The sequence below is a fragment of the Bufo bufo genome, chromosome 10 (assembly GCF_905171765.1).
Source record: "Bufo bufo chromosome 10, aBufBuf1.1, whole genome shotgun sequence".
Classification (NCBI taxonomy): domain Eukaryota; kingdom Metazoa; phylum Chordata; class Amphibia; order Anura; family Bufonidae; genus Bufo; species Bufo bufo.
This window is the reverse complement of record NC_053398.1, coordinates 70,727,453-70,751,789: the sequence shown is the minus strand read 5'-3', so window position 1 is coordinate 70,751,789 and position 24,337 is coordinate 70,727,453. Positions and strand designations below refer to the sequence as shown.

The 24,337-nt window shown below is 42.6% G+C and overlaps 1 protein-coding gene across 4 annotated transcripts in view; it reads left to right on the top strand.

Moving 5' to 3' along the window:
- CHKA (choline kinase alpha) overlaps positions 1–24,337 on the top strand; it is a 292,703-nt gene that overhangs the window by 68,911 nt on the left and 199,455 nt on the right. For 3 of the 4 annotated variants that reach the window (XM_040410247.1, XM_040410243.1, XM_040410245.1), the window contains one exon: positions 6,516–6,569. The exons of the other annotated variant lie outside the window; for it this stretch is intronic. In XM_040410247.1, coding sequence (XP_040266181.1) covers positions 6,516–6,569 — 54 coding nt within the window. The remainder of the gene's footprint in view (positions 1–6,515; positions 6,570–24,337) is intronic. 4 annotated transcript variants of the gene reach the window in all.

Sequence of the window (24,337 nt, the reverse complement as noted above, 5' to 3'; positions counted from 1 at the left end):
AATTTGAGAATTTCATTTTTTTGCCTAATTTTCAATTTTAACCCATTTTTTCCACTAACAAAGCAAGGGTTAACAGCCAAACAAGATTGTATCTTTATTGCCCTGACTCTGCCGTTTACAGAAACACCCCATATGTGGCCGTAAACTACTGTACGGGCACACAGTAGGGCGTAGAGTGAAAGGTGCGCGGTTTGGTTTTTGGAAGCCAGATTTTGCTGGACTGGTTTTTTGACACCATGTCCCATTTGAAGCCCCCCTGATGCACCCCTAGATAACTTTGTTAACCCTTTAGGTGTTGCACAAGATTTAATGGAAAATAGAGACACAATTTCAAAATTTCACATTTTTGGCAGATTTTCCATTTTAATATTTTTTTTTCCAGTTACAAAGCAAGGGTTAACAGCCAAACAAAACTCAATATTTATGGCCCTTATTCTGTAGTTTACAGAAACACCCCATATGTGGTCGTAAACTGCTGTACGGGCACACGGCAGGGTGCAGAAGGAAAGGAATTCCATACGGTTTTTGGAAGGCAGGTTTTGCTGGACTGTTTTTTTTGACACCATGTCCCATTTGAAGCCCCCCTGATGCACCCCTAGAGTAAAAACTCCAAAAAAGTGACTCCATTTTAGAAACTACGGGATAGGGTGGCAGTTTTGTTGGTACTAGTTTAGGGTACATATGATTTTTGGTTGCTCTATATTACACTTTTTGTGCAGCAAGGTAACAAGAAATAGCTTTTTTGGCACGTTTTTTTTTTGTTATTTACAACATTCATCTGACAGGTTAGATCATGTGGTATTTTTATAGAGCAGGTTGTCGCGGACGCGGCGATACCTAATATGTATAAATTTTTTTTTTATTTATGTAAGTTTTATACAATAACTTCATTTTTAAAACCAAAAAAATGTTTTAGTGTCTCCATATTCTAAGAGCCATAGTTTTTTCAGTTTTTAGGCGATTATCTTGAGTAGGGTCTCATTTTTTGCGGGATGAGATGACGGTTTGATTGGCACTATTTTGGGGTGCATATGACTTTTTGATCGCTTGCTATTACACTTTTTGTGACGTAAGATGGCAAAAAATGGCTTTTTTTACACTGTTTTTATTTTTATTTTTTTACGGTGGTCATCTGAGGGGTTAGGTCATGTGATATTTTTATAGAGCCGGTCGATACGGACGCGGCGATACCTAATATGTATACTTTTTTTTTTATTTATGTAAGTTTTACACAATGAGATCATTTTTGAAAAAAAAAAAATCATGTTTTAGTGTCTCCATAGTCTAAGAGCCATAGTTTTTTCAGCTTTTGGGCGATTATCTTGAGTAGGGTCTCATTTTTTGCGGGATGAGATGACTGTTTGATTGGTACTATTTTGGCGTACATGCGACTTTTTTGATCACTTTTATTACCTTTTTTGGGAAGTAAGGTGGGCAAAATTTCAATTTTCTCATAGTTTTTATTTTTTTATTTTTATGGCGTTCACCGTGCGGGGAAAGTAACATGACCATTTTATAGATCAGGTCGTTACGGACGCGGCGATACCTAATATGTGTAGTGTATTTTATTTTTTTTATTTTTATTCAGTGATAAATGTTTTTTTTTTTATCTTAACTTTTTTCACTTTTTTTTACATTTTTGTGACCCAGACCCACTTGGTTCTTGAAGATCCAGTGGGTCTGGTGTCTGTATAATACAGTACAGAACAATATATATTGTTCTGTACTGTATTTTACTTACACTGAACAGATCTGTGCTTTTAGCATAGATCTGTTCAGCACCATGGACAGCAGAACGCCTGAGCAGGCGTCCTGTTGCCATGGGAACCCTCCCCGTCTGCTCAGAACTTCGCAGACGGGGAAGGGTAAGCACGGGGCTGAGGGGGGCTCTCTGGGGGCTCTCTCCCTCTCCATCGGGGGGCTGCAAAGGCACAGCAGCCCCCCGATGGAGAGGGAGGGAGCTCCCTGACCGATGACAGTTAACTTTTTCCATACAGCGGTCCGTACGGACCGCGGTATGGAAAGGGTTAAACGGCTGACATCTTCACAGATGTCAGCCGTTTATACCAGGGTGCCAGCAATGTGCTGGCACCCTGGTATACCCACTAGAAGCCAACGATCGTTCATGGGGAGGCGGGCGGGGGATCGCGATCCCGCCTGCCGCACCGCCCGCCTCCCGCAACGCCCCCACCGCCTGCGACAAAAATATTTATTTTAGCCACTCTAAAGTTTCTTATCCCCGCGGTCAGGGACCGCGGCGATCAGAAACTGCAAAAAGCACAGCAAACCGCAGGTCTGAATTGACCTGCGGTTTGCTGCGATCGCTGATACGGGGGGGTCAAATGACCCCCCCCCCCCCCCCTGCATTGTTACGGGATGCCGGCTGAATGATTTCAGCCGAAATCCCGTTCCAATTAACCCCTGGGGCGCCGGAATACAGATTTTAAGTCAGGACGTACCGGTACGTCCTGGGTCCTTAAGGACTCGGGAAATAGGGCGTACCGGTACGTCCTAGGTCCTTAAGGGGTTAAACAGAGAGATATTCAACCTGTTGGTAGAAAAGTGGGGTCTGTCATCTATAGACCTATTTGCATCCAAACTAAATTCAAGTCCCATTATTTTGCTCCCTGAACCCAAGGGACAATCCTTGGGCAATAGATGCGTTTTCCCAAAACTGGAATTGAGACCTCGCTTATGCCTTTCCTCCATTCCAGCTAATACCCAGGGTTTTACAGAAAGCCATGCAAGAGTCTTCAAAACTAATCTTAATAACCCCATTCTGGCCCAAGAGAAGTTGGTTCTCCATACTAATGAAACTATTGCCACAGGAACCATTAACTCAGGAAGGATACCTTGGTCCAGGGCCCGGTCTCAAATCCACATCCGGAGCTCTTCAGGCTAACAGCATGGATACTGAATCCGACATCCTAAGACGTAAAGGCCTTTCTGAGATGGTAATATCTACTCTCAAGGCAAGTAGAAAGAAATTAACTGCTGCTATTTACCTCAAAATATGGAAAGAATTCTGTATCTGGAGAGGACACGCCTAACCACTCAGAGCCCAATATCCAGAAGATCCTAGACTTTCTTCAAAAGGGTCTAGAACTGGGCCTCAGACCATCTACCCTGAAGGTTCAGATTTAAGCCCTAAGTGCCATCTTTGACATTGAACTGGCCAGTCATAGATGGATCAGGAGATTAGATCTGCATCTAGACTAAGACCTTCAATCAGACCCCGGATGCCTTCCTGGGACTTAAATACGGTTAAAGGACTTACAGGGGCTCCATTTGAACCATTGGAAGACATCTCTTTAAAGAACCTTTCACAGAAAACAGCTTTTCTGATAGCCATATCATCAGCTAAGAGGTTAAGCGAAACCCAGGCCCTTTCAATTTGTGAACCATACCTCACTATACAAGAAGACAGGATATCCCTCAGACTAGATTCAGGGTTTTTACCCAAAGTAGTAACTGATTTTCCACAGAAACCAAGAAATAGTATTACCTTTCTTCTGTACAAACCCCAAAAATCCTGGGGAGGAGCAATTCCACTCCCTGGATGTCAGAAGAACTGTCCTCAGATACCTGGAAAACACCAAGGATTTACACCAAGTGGATAATTTACTTATCCAATTCCGAGGGAAAAATAAGGGCAAAGCAGTATCAAAAGCAACCATCGCTAGATGGATTAGACTAACTATTTCAGATTGTTACAAAATTCAGGGTATTAGTTGCCCTGTAGGAATTAAAGCCCATTCTACCAGGGCAATTTCCTCATCATATGCAGAAAGAGCAGGGGCTTCTCTGGAACAAATATGCAGAGCAGCCACATGGTCTAGTATGAATACTTTTGTAAGACACTATAGATTGGACTTATCCAGATACTCGGATCTCTCTTTCGGAAGGAAAGTTTTACAAGCCATAGCCCTCCCTTAATGTTAGTAATCTGGTAGTTCTCTCATGTGTGGCGTCATGGTGGTGAAATGGAAAACCGGAACTAGACTTATCGGTAATTCGGTTTCCATTAATCCACCATGACTGCACAATATCCCACCCAAAAAAAATTTGAAATAATAATAAAAAAATATATAAAATTATATTGGTATGAGGAAATACCAAGAAAATAAAATGCATGTTAATCTTATAGTGGGTGGGAGCACTGTAATCTGGAACTCACTGGTGTATGATGGTGGGAGGGATCAATTTAACTTTCTGTTCCTGCCCCTACAGAGGTCAGAGGTCACTCTCTCGTGTGCCGTCATGGTGGTGGATTCATGGAAACTGAATTACCGGTAAGTCTAATTCAGTTTTTTTTTTTTTTTTTTTTTTTTTTACTCAAAGAATATAATGGAACAATTTTTAAAAAAATGCCCCCAAAGGTGTACATAGCCTTTAATCTTTGAACCACAAAAGAAACAATTTGGCCCCATTTTACTGTACAGTTCTTTGTCTATATTATTTAGTTTGCTTGAGATGGATGCCATCACTATAAAAAAGGTTAGATTTTGTAAAGCCTGCTTTCTGAAACATTTCATATAGTTGGTTGTCGCCATTTCTTCCTCTTGGTTGCTTGTTACATTTTAACTTTATGGCCTCTTTCACACGAGCGTGACGGATTAGGTCCAGATGCGTTCAGGGTGCGTTCAGTGAAACTCGCACTATTTTGCAAGCAAGTTAAGTCAGTTTTGTCTGCGATTGCGTTCAGTTCCGTTTTTTCTGCGCGGTTGCAATGCGTTTTGATGCGTTTTTCACGCGCGTGATAAACTGAAGGTTTACAAACAACATCTCTTAGCAACCATCAGTGAAAAACGCATCGCACCCGCACTTGCCTGTGGATGCAATGTGTTTTTCACGCAGCCCCATTCACTTCTATGGAGCCAGGGCTGCGTGAAAAACACAGAATATAGAACATGCTGCGATTTTCACGCAATGCAGAACTGATGCGTGAAAAACAACGCTTATGTACACAGACCCATTGAAATGAATGGGTCAAGATTCAGTGCGGGTGCTATGCGTTCACGTCACGCATTGCACCCGCGCCGAAAACTCGCTCGTGTGAAAGGGGCCTATACGTTTTCATACAGGAATATCGGTAAGTGCTTTATCATAAAGTATGCTTTATCAATTCTGATGCCTACAGTTCACTATATTAGCTTCTTAAAATGAAAGTACAGAGTGTAGTATGTGAATGTCAAAGGGATCCCCTTCATGTTGAACATAGTGTTTTTACGCTACAGGCAACATGTTATAGAGCAGGAGTAACTGAGCTGATTAATATATAGTTTTGTGGGAAAAGATTTGGTATAACCTGTAATTTTTTTATTTTAATTCCTGCACATTCTTTGGCTTTGAAATCACCTATCAGTGATTGACAGCCAAACCTCTATAATTCTGTATATACAGGTGAAACTCCAAGAATTTGAATATTGTTCAAAGTTCATTTATTTCAGTAATGCAACTTAAAAGGTGAAACGAATATATGAGAGACTCGTGATGAGCGAGAAATTTCAAGCCTTTATTTGTTATAATTTGGATGATTATGGCTTACAGCTTATGAAACCCCAAAGTCACAATCTCAGGTACCCTTTGCTCAGGGGGTAGGGATTAATTAGCTGACTAGAGTGTGACACTTTGAGCCTAGAATATTGAACCTTTTCACAATATTCTAATTTTAAGTTGTATTAAGGGTCCATTCACACGTCCGTAGTGTATTGCGGATCCGCATCACACCCCCATAGAAATGCCTATTTTTGTCTCCAATTGCGGACAAAAATAGGACATGCTCTATTTTCTTGCGGAGCTGCGGACCGGAAGATCGGGTTCGCGATCTGGAAATGTGGAGATCACAGTGTGCTCTCCGCATCTCTTCCGGCCCCATAGAGAATGAATGGGTCCGCACCCATTCTGCACAATTGCAGACGTGTGAATGGAGCTTAATGCAATTCCTTTTAAGTTGCATTACTGAAATAAATGAACTTTTGCACGATATTTTAATTTTTCGTGTTTCACCTGTAGAGAAAGCTGTCAATCCCTCATTGACAGCTACCGTATCTCTATATGCAGAATTATAGAGGTAAGACTGCCAATCACTGATAGAATTGCCTCTTTGACTTCAAAGTCCAGAATGTGCAGGAATTTAATGTAATACACGTTTTTACTGAATATTTTCCCACAACTGTCAATCTGCTCCGCTCTGATGTGACTAGCTTACATTGCATTTACCGTACGTGGTGACAGGTTTCCTTTTAGAGCAACTATATACTTGATCCTATAGCTTTCAAGCCCCAAAAAAAAGTGTGATTGTTTGCTATGTGTTCTATATCGATATCATGTACTGGGTTTCGCATTGGGAAATAACTCCAGGACCTGGCATTTAAATATGCCAGTTAAAATTGACTAATATTTAGATATATACATTATGTGCTTGCTGACATGTTTAAGTTACGTTGATTTGTGTTATATATTTTTTTTGTTTGTTTTTTGTTCATTAAATAACATTATTGTATTTTTAACAGATGTCTTGTAACAAAGGAGAAAACAAAGAGACCCAAAGGGAGAATTTCTTCCAAGTAAGTGTTTGCGGTGGAGCTTTGCATTGACAGACATACTGTATGTCTTCAATTGTCTTCCTAGCAATTGGCTAATGTAGTGCCTTAAATGGATTCTGTCACCAGGATTAACGCTATAGCGAGATTTAGGCCTCTCTCACACGAGCGTCATGTTTTTGGCCCGGATGAGATGCGGGTGCGTTGCGGGAAAATGCGTGATTTTTCGGCGCAAGTGCAAAACATCGTAATGCATTTTGGACGCGCGTGAGAAAAATCGGCATGTTTGGTACCCAGACCCGAACCCGGACTTCTTCACAGAAGTTCGGGTTTGAGATCGGTGTTGTGTAGCTTTTATTATTTTCCCTTATAACATGGTTATAAGGGAAAATAATAGCATTCTTAATACAGAATGCATAGTACAATAGGGCTGGAGGGGTTAAAAAAATAAAATAAAAAATAAGTTAGAGTACCTTTCACCGATCCTGACATTGTGAACTAAGTATCATGACATATACAGCAGCGCCCAGGGATCTCACTGCACTTACTATTATCCCTGGGCGCTGCTCCGTTCTCCCGTTATGTCCTCCGGTATGTTCGGGGACTTGGTTATAGTAGGCAGAGTCTGCCCTTGTTCTGCTGGGCGTCTCCTTCTCCTAGGCTGTAGCGCTGGCCAATCGCAGCGCAGAGCTCACAGCCTGGGATGTTTTTTTTCTCCCAGGCTGTGAGCTCTGCGATAAGATTGGCCAGTGCTACAGCCTAGGAGAAGGAGACGCCTACAGAACAAGGGCAGACACCGCCTACTATAACCAAGTCCCCGAACATACCGGAGGACATAACGGGAGAACGGATCGGCGCCCAGGGATAATAGTAAGTGCAGTGATATCCCTGGGCGCCGCTGTATAGGTCATGATACTTAGTTCACAATGTCAGGATTGGTGAAAGGTCCTCTTTAACTCACCTTAATCCACTTGTTCGCGCAGCCCGGCTTCTCTTCTGTCTTCATCTTTGCTGTGCAGTAGGAATAGGACCTTTGATGACGTCACTGCGCTCATCACATGGTCCATCACACAACCTTTTACCGCGGTGATGGACCATGTGACGGACCATGTGGTGAGCGCAGTGACGTCACCACAGGTCCTTTTTCTGTGCACAGCAAAGATGAAGACAGAAGAGAAGCCGGGCTGCGCGAACAAGTGCGGACTACTGGCACCGGCTTTGACGAGTCAACTGCGCATGCGCCGGCTCCCTTTTCTGGTTCCAGTGTGGTGCGCAGGGAGCTGACGCAAGCGCAGTTGACTCGTCGAAGCCGGACATGCTAAAATCTTGTGCTAGACAGCTTGAGCACATGCTGGTTCCCCATATTCATGAGCTCATGGTTCTCCCACCTGGTGCTTATTCATATGGAAAAAAAACTGGCATCAGAAGCAGGTGGACAGGGAGATCCATGAGCTCATGAATATGGGGACTCATTGGCATGCGCTCAAGCTGTTAGCAGCATAAAACTTGTGACACATTCCCGTTAAATCGAACCTATCACGTTAAAATGCAGTCCAATCTGCAGGCAACTTGTTATAGAGCAGGAGGGGCTGAATTGATTCATATGTAGTTTTGTTAGGAAAAGTTCAATATAACATGTCAGTTATTCATTTAAATACCTGCTCTTTATATGCTTGGTAGTGCTGATCAGCGATTGGCAGCCCCTCTGACTGATAGTTATCTCCATCTGCAATCACTCATAGGATCACCTCTATGGACCTCTGTTCCCAGAATGAGTAGATATTAAAATGAATAAATGACAGGTTACACTGAGTTGTTTTTTTGTTTTTTTCCAACTGGATATTGATCTGTACAGTTCTGGTTCTGTAAGATTCTGCTTGCAGACTAGACTGCATTTTCAACATAATGGGTTGAAGGGCACACTTGCATATGACTATTTCTTTCATAGTAGGAATTAGTCTCGTGTAAAATGCCTTTTCATAGTTAAACATTTTTATTTTTATCTACATGCCATCCTAGAAACTTCTTGTTTTGTGAAGCTTAAACAGCCTGGCACATTAGGCCAGAACATGTATGCAAAGCAATGCATTGCCCCTGGATTTACTTATTGATGGATGACTGAAGAGATTGTAATTCAGATGTAGTTTTTCAAAGCTGTGTGAGACAAATGGCGATATTTGGCCAAGGTGCTGGAGCTGTGGAAAATACAGCAAGCTACTTCTGTCTCTCCAAAAAAAAAATTTGTGCCAGTTAAAACTAGAAAAAATGTTTTGCTATCTGATCTGTTTTTATTTTCTGATAAAAAAAAATAAAAATTATTCTGTTTTCTGAACATGATTATGGGGGCTGCTGCCCAGAAACAATGCAGCTCTGTGAACGAGTGATGGCAGTTGCGACCACTTGTTCTCAAACTGTGGAGGTGATCGTTGCATGTAAATGCAGCTCTCTCCTCCACTGAACGATCAGTTGACTGTTACTGCTCAGCGCGTGTAAATGCGTCTTTATAAAGAATTGCTTCCACATGAGCCTTACACACAATGAGCTGACCTCATTGACTGATATGGGAGAGTTATATAGGCATGCTCTGTGCAGAGTTAATTTTACAAGCAAGGAGTAGGTAAGCTTTGATAAATGCCTATTGTGTTATCTATACACATGTGCCATTCTATACTTGCCTATAGTGATAGAGATAACTGCAGTAAAGTGATCTCTGCAGACCAAGAATTGGCGCATATTAGGCCTAGTGGCCAGTGTGAAAACTACAGGTTTTTTTTTTCTTTAAAGGGCTTCTGTCACCCCCCAAACAGCAATTTTCAGTATTGGACTTAATATAATTGCTAATGTACGCAGAGTCCATATATACCCCTCTTATCTCTGACTGTGCTTTAAATTCTTTAAAAATAGTACTTTTGTGATATGCAAATTTCTTCACTACCAGCAAGTTGGGCGGTTACTTGCTGGTAGCCACCACATCCTCGGTCTAAAAAAACTTGATTGACAGGGCCAGCGAGCGCTCTCCTCCTTCCGCTGGCCCTGTCTGCAGCTGAAATCCTGCACCGTATCTGTCCTCATTCGGCGCAGGCGCTCAGAGAAGGATGCTAGCTTGGCTGCTCCTTCGTCAGCGCGCCTGCGCCGATGACGTCAGCCCTACACCCGGAAGAGAAGATGCCGGCATCGCTGGTAAGGAGGCGGAGAGTCCGGTGACGTCGCTGGATGCTTGATTCAGGTAAGTATTTGCCTAATAAGCAAACAGCCACTACTATAACCACCAACAAAATGGGGTGCCATTTACAAACATTGTGAACTAAGTGTCATGATCTGTACAGCGACGCCCAGGGATCTTTTACTGCACTTACTAATATTCCTGGGCGCCGCTCTGTTCTCCTGCTATGCCCTCCGGTATGTTCGGTCACTTGGTTATAGTAGGCGGAGACTTAGGGGACTTGGTTATAGTAGGAGATGACTGCCCTTGTTCTCCTCGGCGTCTCCTTCTCCCAGGCTGTAGCGCTGGCCAATCGCAGTGCAGAGCTCACAGCCTGGGAGGTTTTTTTCTCCCAGGCTGTGAGCTCTGCGCTGCGATTGGCCAGTGCTACAGCCTGGGAGAAGGAGTCGCCTAGGAGAACAAGGGCAGTCTCCTCCTATTATAACCAAGTGACCGAACATACTGGAGGGCCTAGCAGGAGAACGGAGCGGCACCCAGGGATAATAGTAAGTGCAGTGAGATCCCTGGGTGCCGCTGTACAGATCTTGACACTTAGTTCACAATGTTTTGCCAGATGAAAGGTCCTCTTTAAGGTCTAGACTTGACCATGGTGAATCAATGGATGTATATCTCGACTTCTCAAAAGCATTTGATACTGTACCACATAAAAGTTTAGTATATAAAATGAGAATGCTCTGACTGGGAGAAAAATGTCTGTGGGTAACTAACTGGCTCAGTGATAGAAAACAGAGGGTGGTTATTAATGGTACACACAGATTGGGTCACTGTCACTAGTGGGGTACCACAAGGACAGTATTGGGCCCTATTCTCCAATATATTTGATCTTGTAGAAGGCTTGCACAGTATAATAATTTTTGCAGATGATACTGAACTGTTGTGGGGATTTGCTCTGGTAGACAGGTTTGCGGACGCAGTATAGAGGCAACGACAACGTCTTTAACTAAAACAGTTTGGTGTTTATTCACTAAGAAGGATAAGCAAAACAGTCAGTTTCAAGGAAAACAGTCACTTTGAGTCTGGTGTTTGTTCACACCATGCAGCAATGCAGAAGTCCTTGGACATAGCAGAAAACCACCTGCTCTCACGCCAACAAGGTAGCAGGCCTTTAACCAGGCCCAAACTCCCAGGTCCCAACACAGAGACTGACAGAGCTTCACTGTCAGAGAGGAGTAAGTTCCTACCACCTGACAGTGCTGCCTGTGTTTTATAGCCCAAACCAAGACACAGCCTGGAACGTGAGGAGCAGCCACCCACCCTGCACTTTGGCTACTCCAAGTAAGAGCCGTCCCGGATCGGCTTTACAGCCATACTCCCCTTGGTTAAGACTATGGCCGACCTTCTCTCGGAAGGGCAAAGAAGAATAGGTGAGGGCCCTTTCACTAGCCTCAAACCTAAAAGCACAAAACCCCCTCCCCCAATGGAGAGCAACTCTATAGATTTATTCTTGACCATAGTGAGTAAAGAACTAGAAAAATTTGATTATAAACAGCCCAAAAACGGCTCCAATTTGGATAAAAAACAAATAGAGGCCATGATGAAAATTCAATCAAATCATGACATCATTTTGAAACCATCTGATAAAGGTGGAAACCTAGTGGTCATGAATCATCAAGAATATAAAAAAATGTGTAACACCATTCTTAATGATAAAAATTGTTATCAAATTCTTGAGGCTGATCCCACAGAAAATTTCACTAGGGACCTGGAAATCATCCTTATTGAAGCTCTTAAGAATAAAATATCTAAGGATGAGGCCAAATTCATGCTCGTACCACATCCCCAAACTGCCACATTTTACACTGTCCCTAAGATCCATAAAGGACTCACCCCATTAAAAGGACGCCCAATTGTTGCAGGCATCAATTCCCTCACCCAGAATGCAGGTATTTGTCGATAAGGTCCTTAGAAATTATGTTACAGCACTCCCTTCATACATTAGGGATACTTCGGATTTATTGGGTAAGATAGATGGCATACAACTTGACGATGATATTCTCATAGCCTCTATAGATGTAGAGGCTTTGTACAGCAACATTCCACACGACAAGGGACTGTGTGCCATTAATCACTTCCTCAAGAGCCGCGGTATACAATATAGTGCTCATAGTGACTTTGTACTTCAACTTTTGGATTTTATTCTCAGACATAACTTCTTTCTTTTTGACTCCAGGTTCTTCCACCAGCTCAGGGGCACAGCAATGGGGAGCGCATGTGCCCCCACTTATGCTAACTTGTTCCTGGGCTGGTGGGAGGATACCTTGGTATTTACAGATGAAAGTCCGTGGACGTCGAGGATAGTCTTCTGGGGCCGCTATATCGATGACATTCTGATATTCTGGAGCGGCCCCAGACGACTATTCTCTGATTTCTTGGCCGACCTGAACAAAAATCAAATAGGCATGCACTTCACATCGGAAGTGTATAATCAAGGTCTTGCCTTCCTGGATTTATATATCACCCTGAGGAATGGCGCAATTACCACAAAAACTTATAGAAAACCAACAGCAACAAATAATCTGCTCAGGTGGGAGAGCCATCACCCAGAAAACCTAAAATGCGGCATTCCAAAGGGACAGTATCTGCGAGTTCGCAGAAACTGCACTACACAAAAGGATTTCTTTAGTCAGGCAAAAGACCTTAAGACCAGGTTTAACCAAAGAGGTTATCCTGACTATCCCCTACAAAGGGCGTTCAGGTCGGCTTTGAATCAAAATAGAATGGACCTTTTATCACCTAAACCCAAAAAGACAGATACGAACTCCATCTTCCGTATAATCGGTACCTATGATACCTGCAACAAAGAAGTCCGATATATCTTTCAGAAATACTGGGATATGCTCCTATTGGACCCAGATATACGTGATATACTTCCAGCTAAACCTGCCATAACGTATAGAAGGGGTAGATCACTAGGTGACAGATTCATTCACAGCCATTATACAGCAGTTAAAAAACCCGGCACCTGGTTAGATAGAAAACCCTTGGGGACCTTTAAGTGTGGCTCCTGTATAGCTTGTCCTTATATACATCAGACCAAAAACTTCACCAGCAATACCACCAATAAAACATATAATATTCGGTATTTTGCAAATTGCAAGACTAGTGGGGTGGTATACCTCTGTACATGTTTGTGTCAGCTTCAGTATGTCGGTAAAACTAAGCGGGAATTTAGAAGAAGAATTGGAGACCATCTAGGAGACATTAAACATAAGAGAGATACCACCCTCTCTAGACATATCCATGACCTCCATGATGGCAATCCCAAGTGTTTAAAATTCTGTGTTGTTGAGGTAATTCGCCCATCGCCAAGAGGAGGCGATCTCAATAAGAGAATTTTACAAAAAGAGTCCGAATGGACCTACCGATTAAAAACGGTGAGCCCACTTGGGCTGAATGAAATTCTCTCTTTTGGTTGTTTCATCTAAATGTAATTTGAATATATGGTAGTTTGTCTTTATCTGGTTTCTAATGATGACATACTACCTAATCCAATTAAACTATTACCTCCCCCCCCCCCCCCTGGATGATTATTTATCATCCGCTGCTATCATCTACTGTGATCCCTTGTTATCATTTTTACTGTACCTTGTTGGACATATATATGTATCTTTTTGAAAACCTGTGATATTCTATTCAAGTGATCATGATTATATAATATTAAATTCGGACCAAACAAATGATATCAGACCGAAATAGGTCTATATTTCATTATCTATATACAAATGGTACTAGTATTAGGTGGTAGGACTTAATCATTAGTTATAATATATACAATAACAGGTCCTCCCTTATGTATCCATTTGCCGTCCCATACCACTATTCCAACAATTAAAACCCTCCTTGTATATGCCACTATGATAGACCAATTATAGATTTTTCATCTCGGTGCCATAACTTCAAATAATGTTTATGAAATATATCAGCAATGCCTCAGTATCTAGTGGCAGCGTTTACTCTTCATTATGTGCTTTAATATCCAAAACTATATTCTGTTTGGTATTCCCACTGATTGGATCGCTGTGGAACGCATTAACATGCGTTCCAATGCTCACTAATAACATTTTTCGGCACAGTCTGTCTACTTCCGGTTCCTCATGCGTTCCACCTTCGGCTTGCGTTCCACCAGCAGCCAATGATAGAGGTCGGCGTCTAAACAAACGACGCACTTCCGGTTTTGGCCTGCGTTCCACCAGCAGCCAATGCTAACGGTCGGCGCCCACACCAATGACGCACTTCCGGTTTCGGCATGGACGACGGTGGAACGCACGCCGCACATCACAGATCATGAGGTACCTATGTTAATCTATTATGTTGATTAGGTTTGGTATATAAAGGTGGCAGTCGCAGATATCATTCTGGACTGCATTACCCAGTTGGATATTATTGACAAAGAGCTATTGGGCTGACGGCTATCGTGCCAATGATCTATCTCTATCTTTACTTTTGATATCCCCTGAAGAATCCGGTGATACACATCCACTATCATCGGAGGAAACGCGTTGGGATTACTCCATCCTATTACTCTTTTTGGCTGCACTGACACTGGGAAAAATTACTTTCAGGGACAGAACAATAGGGATAGCCGTCGATAAGTGGGGTCGCTCCCTTGGGGGTGATTCTCCCGCATTTAGGCGGGAGACCTCTCCGCTTGTAGGCAGGGCCTCACTAGTCGGCTAGGGATACTATCTTCCCAGTCACCCATCTGTCCTGCATTAGAAGAGCCGTTTACAACATCTTTTTTGTGATATCTGCAGCGAACACCCATCTATACCGTTCCTGTGGACATTTCTACCCCAAACACGAACATCCTGCTGTGGTACGATTTATCTCAATAACACAAAAATCATCAAACCGTGAGTGGGGACTATCTAGTCCAAATCGTGCTCTCTATTCCTGTTTGTATACCCGGTGCCAGTATGTGCATAAGCCCTTGTATCTTACATATGCAGTCATCTATACACTTATGTGGGACTTATTTTAAATGCTAATAACTAAAAGTTAAGTTTTAGTAGGACAACTATTCAGTGACTTACAGCCATACTAAATAGCAAAACCATGTCAGCCAGCATTAGCTGCCGCTGACACATGAAATTACCAGCTCTTACCTCACCGAGGCCAGGAATCTCGGTGACATATACCTTCCATCAATGACGGACCCTTGCGCCTTCCTACACTGTGTAAAGTAATTTACACGGAAGAGGACAGTATACTGCTACCGATGGATCTGGATAGATTAGAGGCTTGGGCAGATAAGTGGCAGATGTTTAACACTGACAAATGTAAGGTTATGTGCATGGGAAGGAAAATACATGTCACCAGTACATACTAAATGGTAAAACACTGGGTAACACTGACATGGAAAAGTACTTAAGAATTTTTGTGAACAGCAAACTAAGCTGTAGAAACTAGTGTCAGGCAGCTGCTGCTAAGGCCCATAAGATAATGGGTTGCATCAAAGGGGGCATAGATGCCCGTGATGAGAACATAGTCCTGCCACTTTACAAATCACTAGTCAGAAAACACATGGAGTACTGTGTACAGTTCTTGGCTCCTGTGAACAAGGCAGACATAGCTGAGCTGGAGAGGGTTCAGAGAAGGGCAACTAAAATAAATGGAATGGGTGGACTGCAATACCGAGAAAGATATCAACATTTGGTTTATTCACTTTAGAAAAGACATATATCGGGTCACTACAGAGATCTCTCCCATCATCTATTTATCCCCAGGACTATGACGAGGGAACACCCTCAGAGTCTGGAGAAATAAAGGTTTGTAGAAGAGGATTCTTTACAGTAAGAACAGTGAGACTATGCAACTCTGCCTAAGGCGGTGGTGATGGTGAATTTACTAAGAGTTCAAGCAGGATCTGGATGTACACTGCTCAAAAAAATAAAGGGAACACAAAAATAACACATCCTAGATCTGAATTAATTAAATATTCTTCTGAAATACTTTGTTCTTTACATAGTTGAATGTGCTGACAACAAAATAACACAAAAATTAAAAAATGGAAATCAAATTTTTCAACCCATGGAGGTCTGGATTTGGAGTCGCACTCAAAATTAAAGTGGAAAAACACACTACAGGCTGATCCAACCTTGATGTAATGTCCTTAAAACAAGTCAAAATGTGTGTGGCCTCTACGTGCCTGTATGACCTCCCTACAATGCCTGTGCATGCTCCTGATGAGGTGGCGGACGGTCTCCTGAGGGATCTCCTCCCAGACCTGGACTAAAGTATCTGCCAACTCCTGGACAGTCTGTGGTGCAACGTGACGTTGGTGGATAGAGCGAGACATGATGTCCCAGATGTGCTCCATTGGATTCAGGTCTGGGGACCGGGCGGGCCAGTCCATAGCATCAATGCCCTCGTCTTGCAGGAACTGCTGACACACTCCAGCCACATGAGGTCTAGCATTGTCTTGCATTAGGAGGAACCCAGGGCCAACCGCACCAGCATATGGTCTCACAAGGGGTCTGAGGATCTCATCTTGGTACCTAATGGCAGTCAGGCTACCTCTGGCGAGCACATGGAGGGCTGAGCGGCCCTCCAAAGAAATGCCACCCCACACCATTACTGACCCAATGCCAAACCGGTCATGCTAGAGGATGTTGCAGGCAGCAGAACGTTCTCCACGGTGTCTCAAGACTGTCACGTCTGTCACATGTGCTCAGTGTGAACCTGCTTTAATCTGTGAAGAGCACAGGGCGCCAGTGGCGAATTTGCTAATCTTGGTGTTCTCTGGCAAATGCCAAACGTCCTGCACGGTGTTGGGCTGTAAGCACAACCCCCACCTGTGGACGTCAGGCCCTCATATCACCCTCATGGAGTCTGTTTCTGACCGTTTGATCAGACACATGCACATTTGTGGCCTGCTGGAGGTCATTTTGCAGGGCTCTGGCAGTGCTCCTCCTGTTCCTCCTTGCACAAAGGCGGAGGTAGCGGTCCTGCTGCTGGGTTGTTGCCCTCCTACGGCCTCCTCCATGTCTCCTGATGTACTGGCCTGTCTCCTGGTAGCGCCTCCATGCTCTGGACACTACGCTGACAGACACAGCAAACCTTCTTGCCACAGCTCGCATTGATGTGCCATCCTGGATAAGCTGCACTACCTGAGCCACTTGTGTGGGTTGTAGACTCAGTCTCATGCTACCACTAGAGTGAAAGCACCGCCAGCATTCAAAAGTGACCAAAACATCAGCCAGGAAGCATAGGAACTGAGAAGAGGTCTGTGGTCACCACCTGCAGAACCACTCCTTTATTGGGGGTGTCTTGCTAATTGCCTATAATTTCCACCTGTTGTCTATCCCATTTGCACAACAGCATGTGAAATTGATTGTCACTCAGTTGCTTCCTAAGTGGACAGTTTGATTTCACAAAAGTGTGATTGACTTGGAGTTAAATTGTGTTGTTTAAGTGTTCCCTTTATTTCTTTGAGCAGTGTATTTATGGAGTGTAATAATATTATAAGCTATAGTTGGATTTCTGGAAAAGGGTTGTTGATCCAGGGAGTTATTCTGATTGCCTGATTGGAGTCGGGAAGCTGACTTGAACACTGAGTGATTGGGCATTATCTTGGCGAATGAGGTTCAATGTGGACAAATGTAAAGTTATACATCTTGGTAGTAATATTTTATGTGCTTCATATGTCCTAGGTGATGTAGCACTGAGAGAGTCACTTAAAGAGGAGGATTTGGGTATCCTTGTGGATGGTAGATTAAATTACAGCACACAATGTCAATCAGCTGCTTCTAAGGCTACCAGGATATTGTCATGCATTAAACGACGCATGGACTCGCGGGGCAGGGATGTAATACTACCACTTTACAAAGCGCTGGTGCGGCCTCATCTGGAATACGCAGTCCAGTTCTGGGCACCAGTACGTAGTGTCAAGTATTTATTTCATATAAGATATGAAATCATAAAAATTATGATTTCATATTTTTATGAAAAATGAAATTTTTTTATTGGCGGACATATAAACGCCAGTTCTTTTATTGATGAGATCTAAAGTCAATTCGTGCAGCTAATTAAACAGGGTGCAATTAATTATATAAAAAATATAATTTATTCCAAATACAGTAAAAATGGCATACAAATTAATACAAGGACAATATCAAAATTGATCACAAGATGGTGCTCCACCGTTTACGCCAGGCTCACTTAATTTACTACACCAAGTACAATACAATGCTACTCTTTTTTTTTTTTTTAAATCAAATTACCAATTAGTGTACTGGTTATCAAAACATTATCATGCAACGAAAAAACAATAGAAATGAATCTGCGGAAAAGTCCCTTATGCTCAATCAAAGAATATGGCAGTAAGAGACTTCTTATAAATACGCCCGTTGGCCTAACTACGGATAATAAAATTCGATCAGAGATCCCATAAAATTATTGTTTTAACACTATTGACCCACTAATATTGGGGTCTCAACTATATGCCAATTGGAGCGATTTATAATTACTGCAAATGAAATAAATTATACATTACCCCTGGCTTTGGGATAAAGAGCTTTTAGAAGGGACCCAGCTTTCCAGGATTTAGATCTGTCAGTTTCTTTGTGCGAGTCTCGGGTGTGTCCCTGGAAGAATTCCTTGGGGTGTAGGGAGCTTTTTCTTAGGACTGGAAGTGGTGAAGATGTTCTGTGACCTGTCACGTCCTGTGGTATGTTTCTGACGTGTGAAGTGATGATCCCCCGATCTCAAAACTGGATCAGATATTCTAATCCTTATCTATGTCCATCCCCTCTTGGATTAGGGATTTCCAATTAGATAAGGTGGGTGTGACGTATGTTAATCATGGGGATGATGTCACTTAATTGGCATTCCTTAGAAACTTCTGCCCATCTACCACTTGATGGCACAGTTTCATATATGAAATTTAAATGTTCAGGAATGCCAAATGCACATATATCGCACCTGGTCCCATGACTTTCTTAAACTTTTTCCATTACATCAACCAAGGAGGTACTCTTTCTGACACTTTGCTCAGACCGACTGGCGGTATTAGAAGTTTCCCTAATCCTTGAATTTATGGGGCAGATAAGAGTACAATAGTCCTTAGAAAGTTTTACCCAGTTTGTGTATCTTAGTCATCCAAATGACTAATTAATTGCCGTCTAAGATGACTGAGCTCTTCTCTAAAAGAAGATCCTCTTAGTAGAAAACCAGCTTATATACTCTTATTGATACATATGTGGCATAATATATATATATATATATATATATATATATATATATATATATATATATATATAATACACTGCTCAAAAAAATAAAGTGAACACTTAAACAACACAATGTAACTCCAAGTCAATCACACTTCTGTGAAATCAAACTGTCCACTTAGGAAGCAACACTGAGTGACAATCAATTTCACATGCTGTTGTGCAAATGGGATAGACAACAGGTGGAAATTATAGGCAATTAGCAAGACACCCCTAATAAAGGAGTGGTTCTGCAGGTGGTGACAACAGACCACTTCTCAGTTCCTATGCTTCCTGGCTGTTGTTTGGGTCAATTTGAATGCTGGCGGTGCTTTCACTCTAGTGGTAGCATGAGACTGAGTCTACAACCCACACAAGTGGCTCAGGTAGTGCAGCTTATCCAGGATGGCACATCAATGCGAGCTGTGGCAAGAAGGTTTGCTGTGTCTGTCAGCGTAGTGTCCAGAGCATGGAGGCGCTACCAGGAGACAGGCCAGTACATCAGGAGATGTGTAGGAGGCCGTAGGAGGGCAACAACCCAGCAGCAGGACCGCTACCTCCGCCTTTGTGCAAGGAGGAACAGGAGGAGCACTGCCAGAGCCCTGCAAAATGACCTCCAGCAGGCCACAAATGTGCATGTGTCTGCTTAAACGGTCAGAAACAGACTCCATGAGGGTGATATGAGGGCCCGACGTCCACAGGTGGGGGTTGTGCTTACAGCCCAACACCGTGCAGGACGTTTGGCATTTGCCAGAGAACACCCAAGATTAGCAAATTCGCCACTGGCGCCCTGTGCTCTTCACAGATGAAAGCAGGTTCACACTGAGCACATGTGACAGACGTGACAGAGTCTGGAGACGTCGTGGAGAACGTTCTGCTGCCTGCAACATCCTCCAGCATGACCGGTTTGGCATTGGGTCAGTAATAGTGTGGGGTGACATTTCTTTGGAGGGCCGCACAGCCCTCCATGTGCTCGCCAGAGGTAGCCTGACTGCCATTAGGTACCGAGATGAGATCCTCAGACCCCTTGTGAGACCATATGCTGGTGCGGTTGGCCCTGGGTTCCTCCTAATGCAAGACCATGCTAGACCTCATGTGGCTGGAGTGTGTCAGCAGTTTCTGCAAGACTAAGGCATTGATGCTATGGACTGGCCCGCCCGTTCCCCAGACCTGAATCCAATTGAGCACATCTGGAACATCATGTCTCGCTCTATCCACCAACGTCACGTTGCACCACAGACTGTCCAGGAGTTGGCAGATGCTTTAGTCCAGGTCTGGGAGGAGATCCCTCAGGAGACCGTCCGCCACCTCATCAGGAGCATGCACGGGCGTTGTAGGGAGGTCATACAGGCACGTGGAGGCCACACACACTACTGAGGCTCATTTTGACTTGTTTTAAGGACATTACATCAAAGTTGGATCAGCCTATAGTGTGTTTTTCCACTTTAATTTTGAGTGTGACTCCAAATCCAGACCTCCATGGGTTGAAAAATTAGATTTCCATTTTATTTTATTTTTGTGTGATTTTGTTGTCAGCACATTCAACTATGTAAAGAACAAAGTATTTCAGAAGAATATTTAATTAATTCAGATCTAGGATGTTATGTTTGTGTTCCCTTTATTTTTTTCAGCAGTGTGTGTGTGTATGTATGTATGTGTGTGTATATATATATATATATATATATATATATAATATATGTATGTGTATATATATGTATATACATACACACACAATGATACATTATCAAAAACTGGATATGAATATACAAACATTATATATATCATTGGTTAAAATATATGAAATTACATACAATCACACGTGAATATTTACTTTATACTGGTGATTATATGGAATAACGCTGCATACCAGTGTCTTAAACAATAACCTCTCTTGACCCTGGCACTTAAAACAGTTTATATGAGACCCATTATATTCTTTAAGATACCACATCTGTTGGCAATAACTTTTAAAACAATATACATTGCATGCCAGTGACTTTCCGTACCAGTTAAACTTATCCTGACCTTTTTCTGGCTTATTCCAACAGAGTTTGGCCTCTTAAAGGTAATGTGAATCTCCATTTTGGTTCTAATATTGTCAGACCTTAATATGCAGATATAAATATGCCCGACAAATCCCCCTTCATTCCAAAATATTCCAAAAAGTGTGAATATATTTGGAATGTTCAAAAGGGCTTCTCATATATTTTCTTCGTGATTCACGGAGCGTAGGCTTTGTTTGTGATGTTTTAACCATAGCTTAGCCACAGTCTTTTTAATAAATCTTATCCAACGTATCATTTGGATAGTCAACATACTCATCCACCCCAGGATGACAATAAACAATACACCCCATACATAATTTCGCCCCCATGCCCAGATGGAGGTATACAATATCTCATTGTCCGTTGACTAATACTGAAACGTGTCCATGGTGACGTTATCCTTCCGGATTACCATACGAACGGTATGACTAGGTTTATTATCTAGCAAAAAAAATTAATCTGGATTTATGGCGATCTCCTGATTTTGGAAGGCATCAATACTTTCCACTTCTCCTTCAACATCCTTTATGTCCACAGGATATAGTGTATGATTCCTAGAATTACGGGGTACTTTTACAATGGAGACATGAGAAGGTAGGGCGATGACTTTCACCATTACGTGGTCATTCGAAAAGACAGTCATATCTGGCAAGCGTGTGCTAACCAGCCATTTATCTTTTATCAATACTGCATTCACCTGTCCCGCCTCAATCTTTGACAGGGTCACCTGGCACTTCTCTGATCCATGTTTCTCATATTCGAGACCGCATAACGCATTGGTTGCGTCATAATTAAAAGGATCACCTTCGCATTGAAAATTGTTGTCCCGGAACGTTACACAATTCTCCAGAATAGGGACAGACAACCATTCCGGCTTCCAAGGCTGGTACGCCACAATGTCAGGAGTTTGAATCCTAACATGAATATTGTCTTTCCAGGTGCCTACATTATGAATTTTTTTCATCGGAAATATATTGTCCTTAGTGACAAAGGGAATTGATAATAGAAAACAGATCTCCATTTTTATGGGATCAACATATAACTGTATCGCAATCCCCATGTTGAATGCTAAATTCAGCTGGATATCTTCTATTTTATTTCCGCTGACATTTTGCAGCATTCTACGGACGATATCGTATGATACGAAATCAAGCGGAATACGTCCTTCCCTCAGGTCTTGCATCCCACTTTGTACTTCATCGTGGTAAAGCTGAGTTTGGAAATCAATACGTTCTTTTAATAATACAAGTTCTTGTTTAAACTGTTCGTTACTCTGATGAAGGTTTATGGAATGGTCAAATAATTTTGAATGTAAGTTTGTAGTAACAACAGTATCTTGTACCACTGTATACAAATCCGATAAATGTTGCTTCTGCTTTTCCATCTCCGCATGAATGCTCATTAATTACTTTTTAGTGAACTGATCTCGAGCTCTAATGTCTTGATGGAGATGGAGTTGGCGACTGTTACACTTGTGGCAATAACAGCGCCCACTACGCTAAAGATTATGGCGGCTACGATCGCAGAAATAAATCGCTTTGGTCTTTGGCTTGTAGAGAATTGCTCTCTGGTCAAGGTCTTCCTTGTTTGCTCCAGGATCTGTGTAATCCGCTTTTGGGAATATCTGAAGTGCATCTGGTACCAGGCTTGGATTTCCGGTGACTGGATTTCGGACATGTTAAATTGCCTTTCGACGAAAACGCGTGGATCCAGGCTGATGTAGACCTTCTGGGATAATATCCTCTTGTTCGTCAAGATGAACCCTGCTGTATCTTGTAGCATCATTCCGGATGAAGGACCTGGCACAGCAATCGGCTCAGCATGGAACTCCTTCCCCAAGATCAGGATGACGTAGATAATGGCAATCATCTTTGATGACATCTTACGCCTATAAAATATTGTATGACACATATGAGTACATACATTTTTCAACTTTATCCTGCAAGAAAAGAGTTACTAATATCACATACCTCTGATTGGCATAAGTTCTTTTCTTGGACAGAGTAAGTTCTGGTTTCAGAGGTGAGTTAGGAGACATTTTGTTACAGAGGAAACGTATATCAGGATGGGTTAGTATGAGTTAAAGATGTAGAATAACAGATGACACTTTTCCGTTTTTATACGATACCAATCCTTATTTCCGTCTTTAGCTGGAACCGTAAAGTCTCTTCACCTCTTTTCATCCAGCTTCTTCAATCTCTCGAAGTCGTGCACTAGGATGACAAACACGTAGCTAATTAATGTGCACCCATTTTTCAATAAACTCATCCCCCTTAGGGATTTTGATCTTGTAGACCACTGGAGATAATTTGTCAGTGATGACATAGGGACCTTTCCAGGAAGGTAGGAATTTTCTCTCCTTCACTTGATCCCGAGCAAAGTTATAGAGATACACCCGATCGGAAAGTTGATACTCCTTCTGCGTAGCCTTCAGATCGTAGTATGTCTTAGCACTCACTGCGGCTTTCTCTATATTCTTCTGGGCGAACGCAAAAGCATACTGAAGGTGCTTGCGTAAATTTTCCACATACTAATGCGATGTTGTAGCATTGATCAAGTTATGGTCTGTTGTCCTGTAAAGTAAATGCTGGGGTAACACCATCTTCCTTCCTGTGATCATCTCGAAGGGAGAAAGCTTAGTTGCTGTGCTTGGGGTGGCTCTGATGGCCAGAAGCACCAAAGGCAACTTGACATCCCAGTCCTTACCAGATTCATTGAGAAACTTTTTAAGGATGTTCACAATGGACTGGTTGTAACGTTCTACTCCACTACTAGAGGCTGGTCAATAAGCTATATGTAGCTTCCTCTTTACCCCCAGGATTTCCCACATCTTTGTCATCACCTGACTGGTGAAGTGACTTCCACGATCGGATTCGATTCGCTGGGGAAGACCCAATTTAGAAAATATGTGGTTAATGAGCAGAGATGCACATGCGCTTGAACTGCATGTTTTGCACGGCAAACATTCCACCCATTTGGTGAACAGACAAGTTACGGTTAACATATACTTGTTGCCTCTTGATGAGGTTGTTACTGGTCCAATGAAGTCAATTTGGATGTCTGACCATGGCATGGACATCCCCCTTTTCATTAGCGGTGCCCGATGAGTGGGTCCTTGTGGCTGGAATTGAGGGCAGATTAGACATCCCTGACAATATGTTCGCACATCTTGTAACATATGTGGCCAGTAAGCGTAGTCCCGTAGTAACTCGTACGTTATTTTCTCACCTCGATGACCAGCTGTTGGGGCATCATGTGCATGTTGCAACATCAGACCTCGGTATGCTGCAGGTACTACCCATTGCGTGATACCAT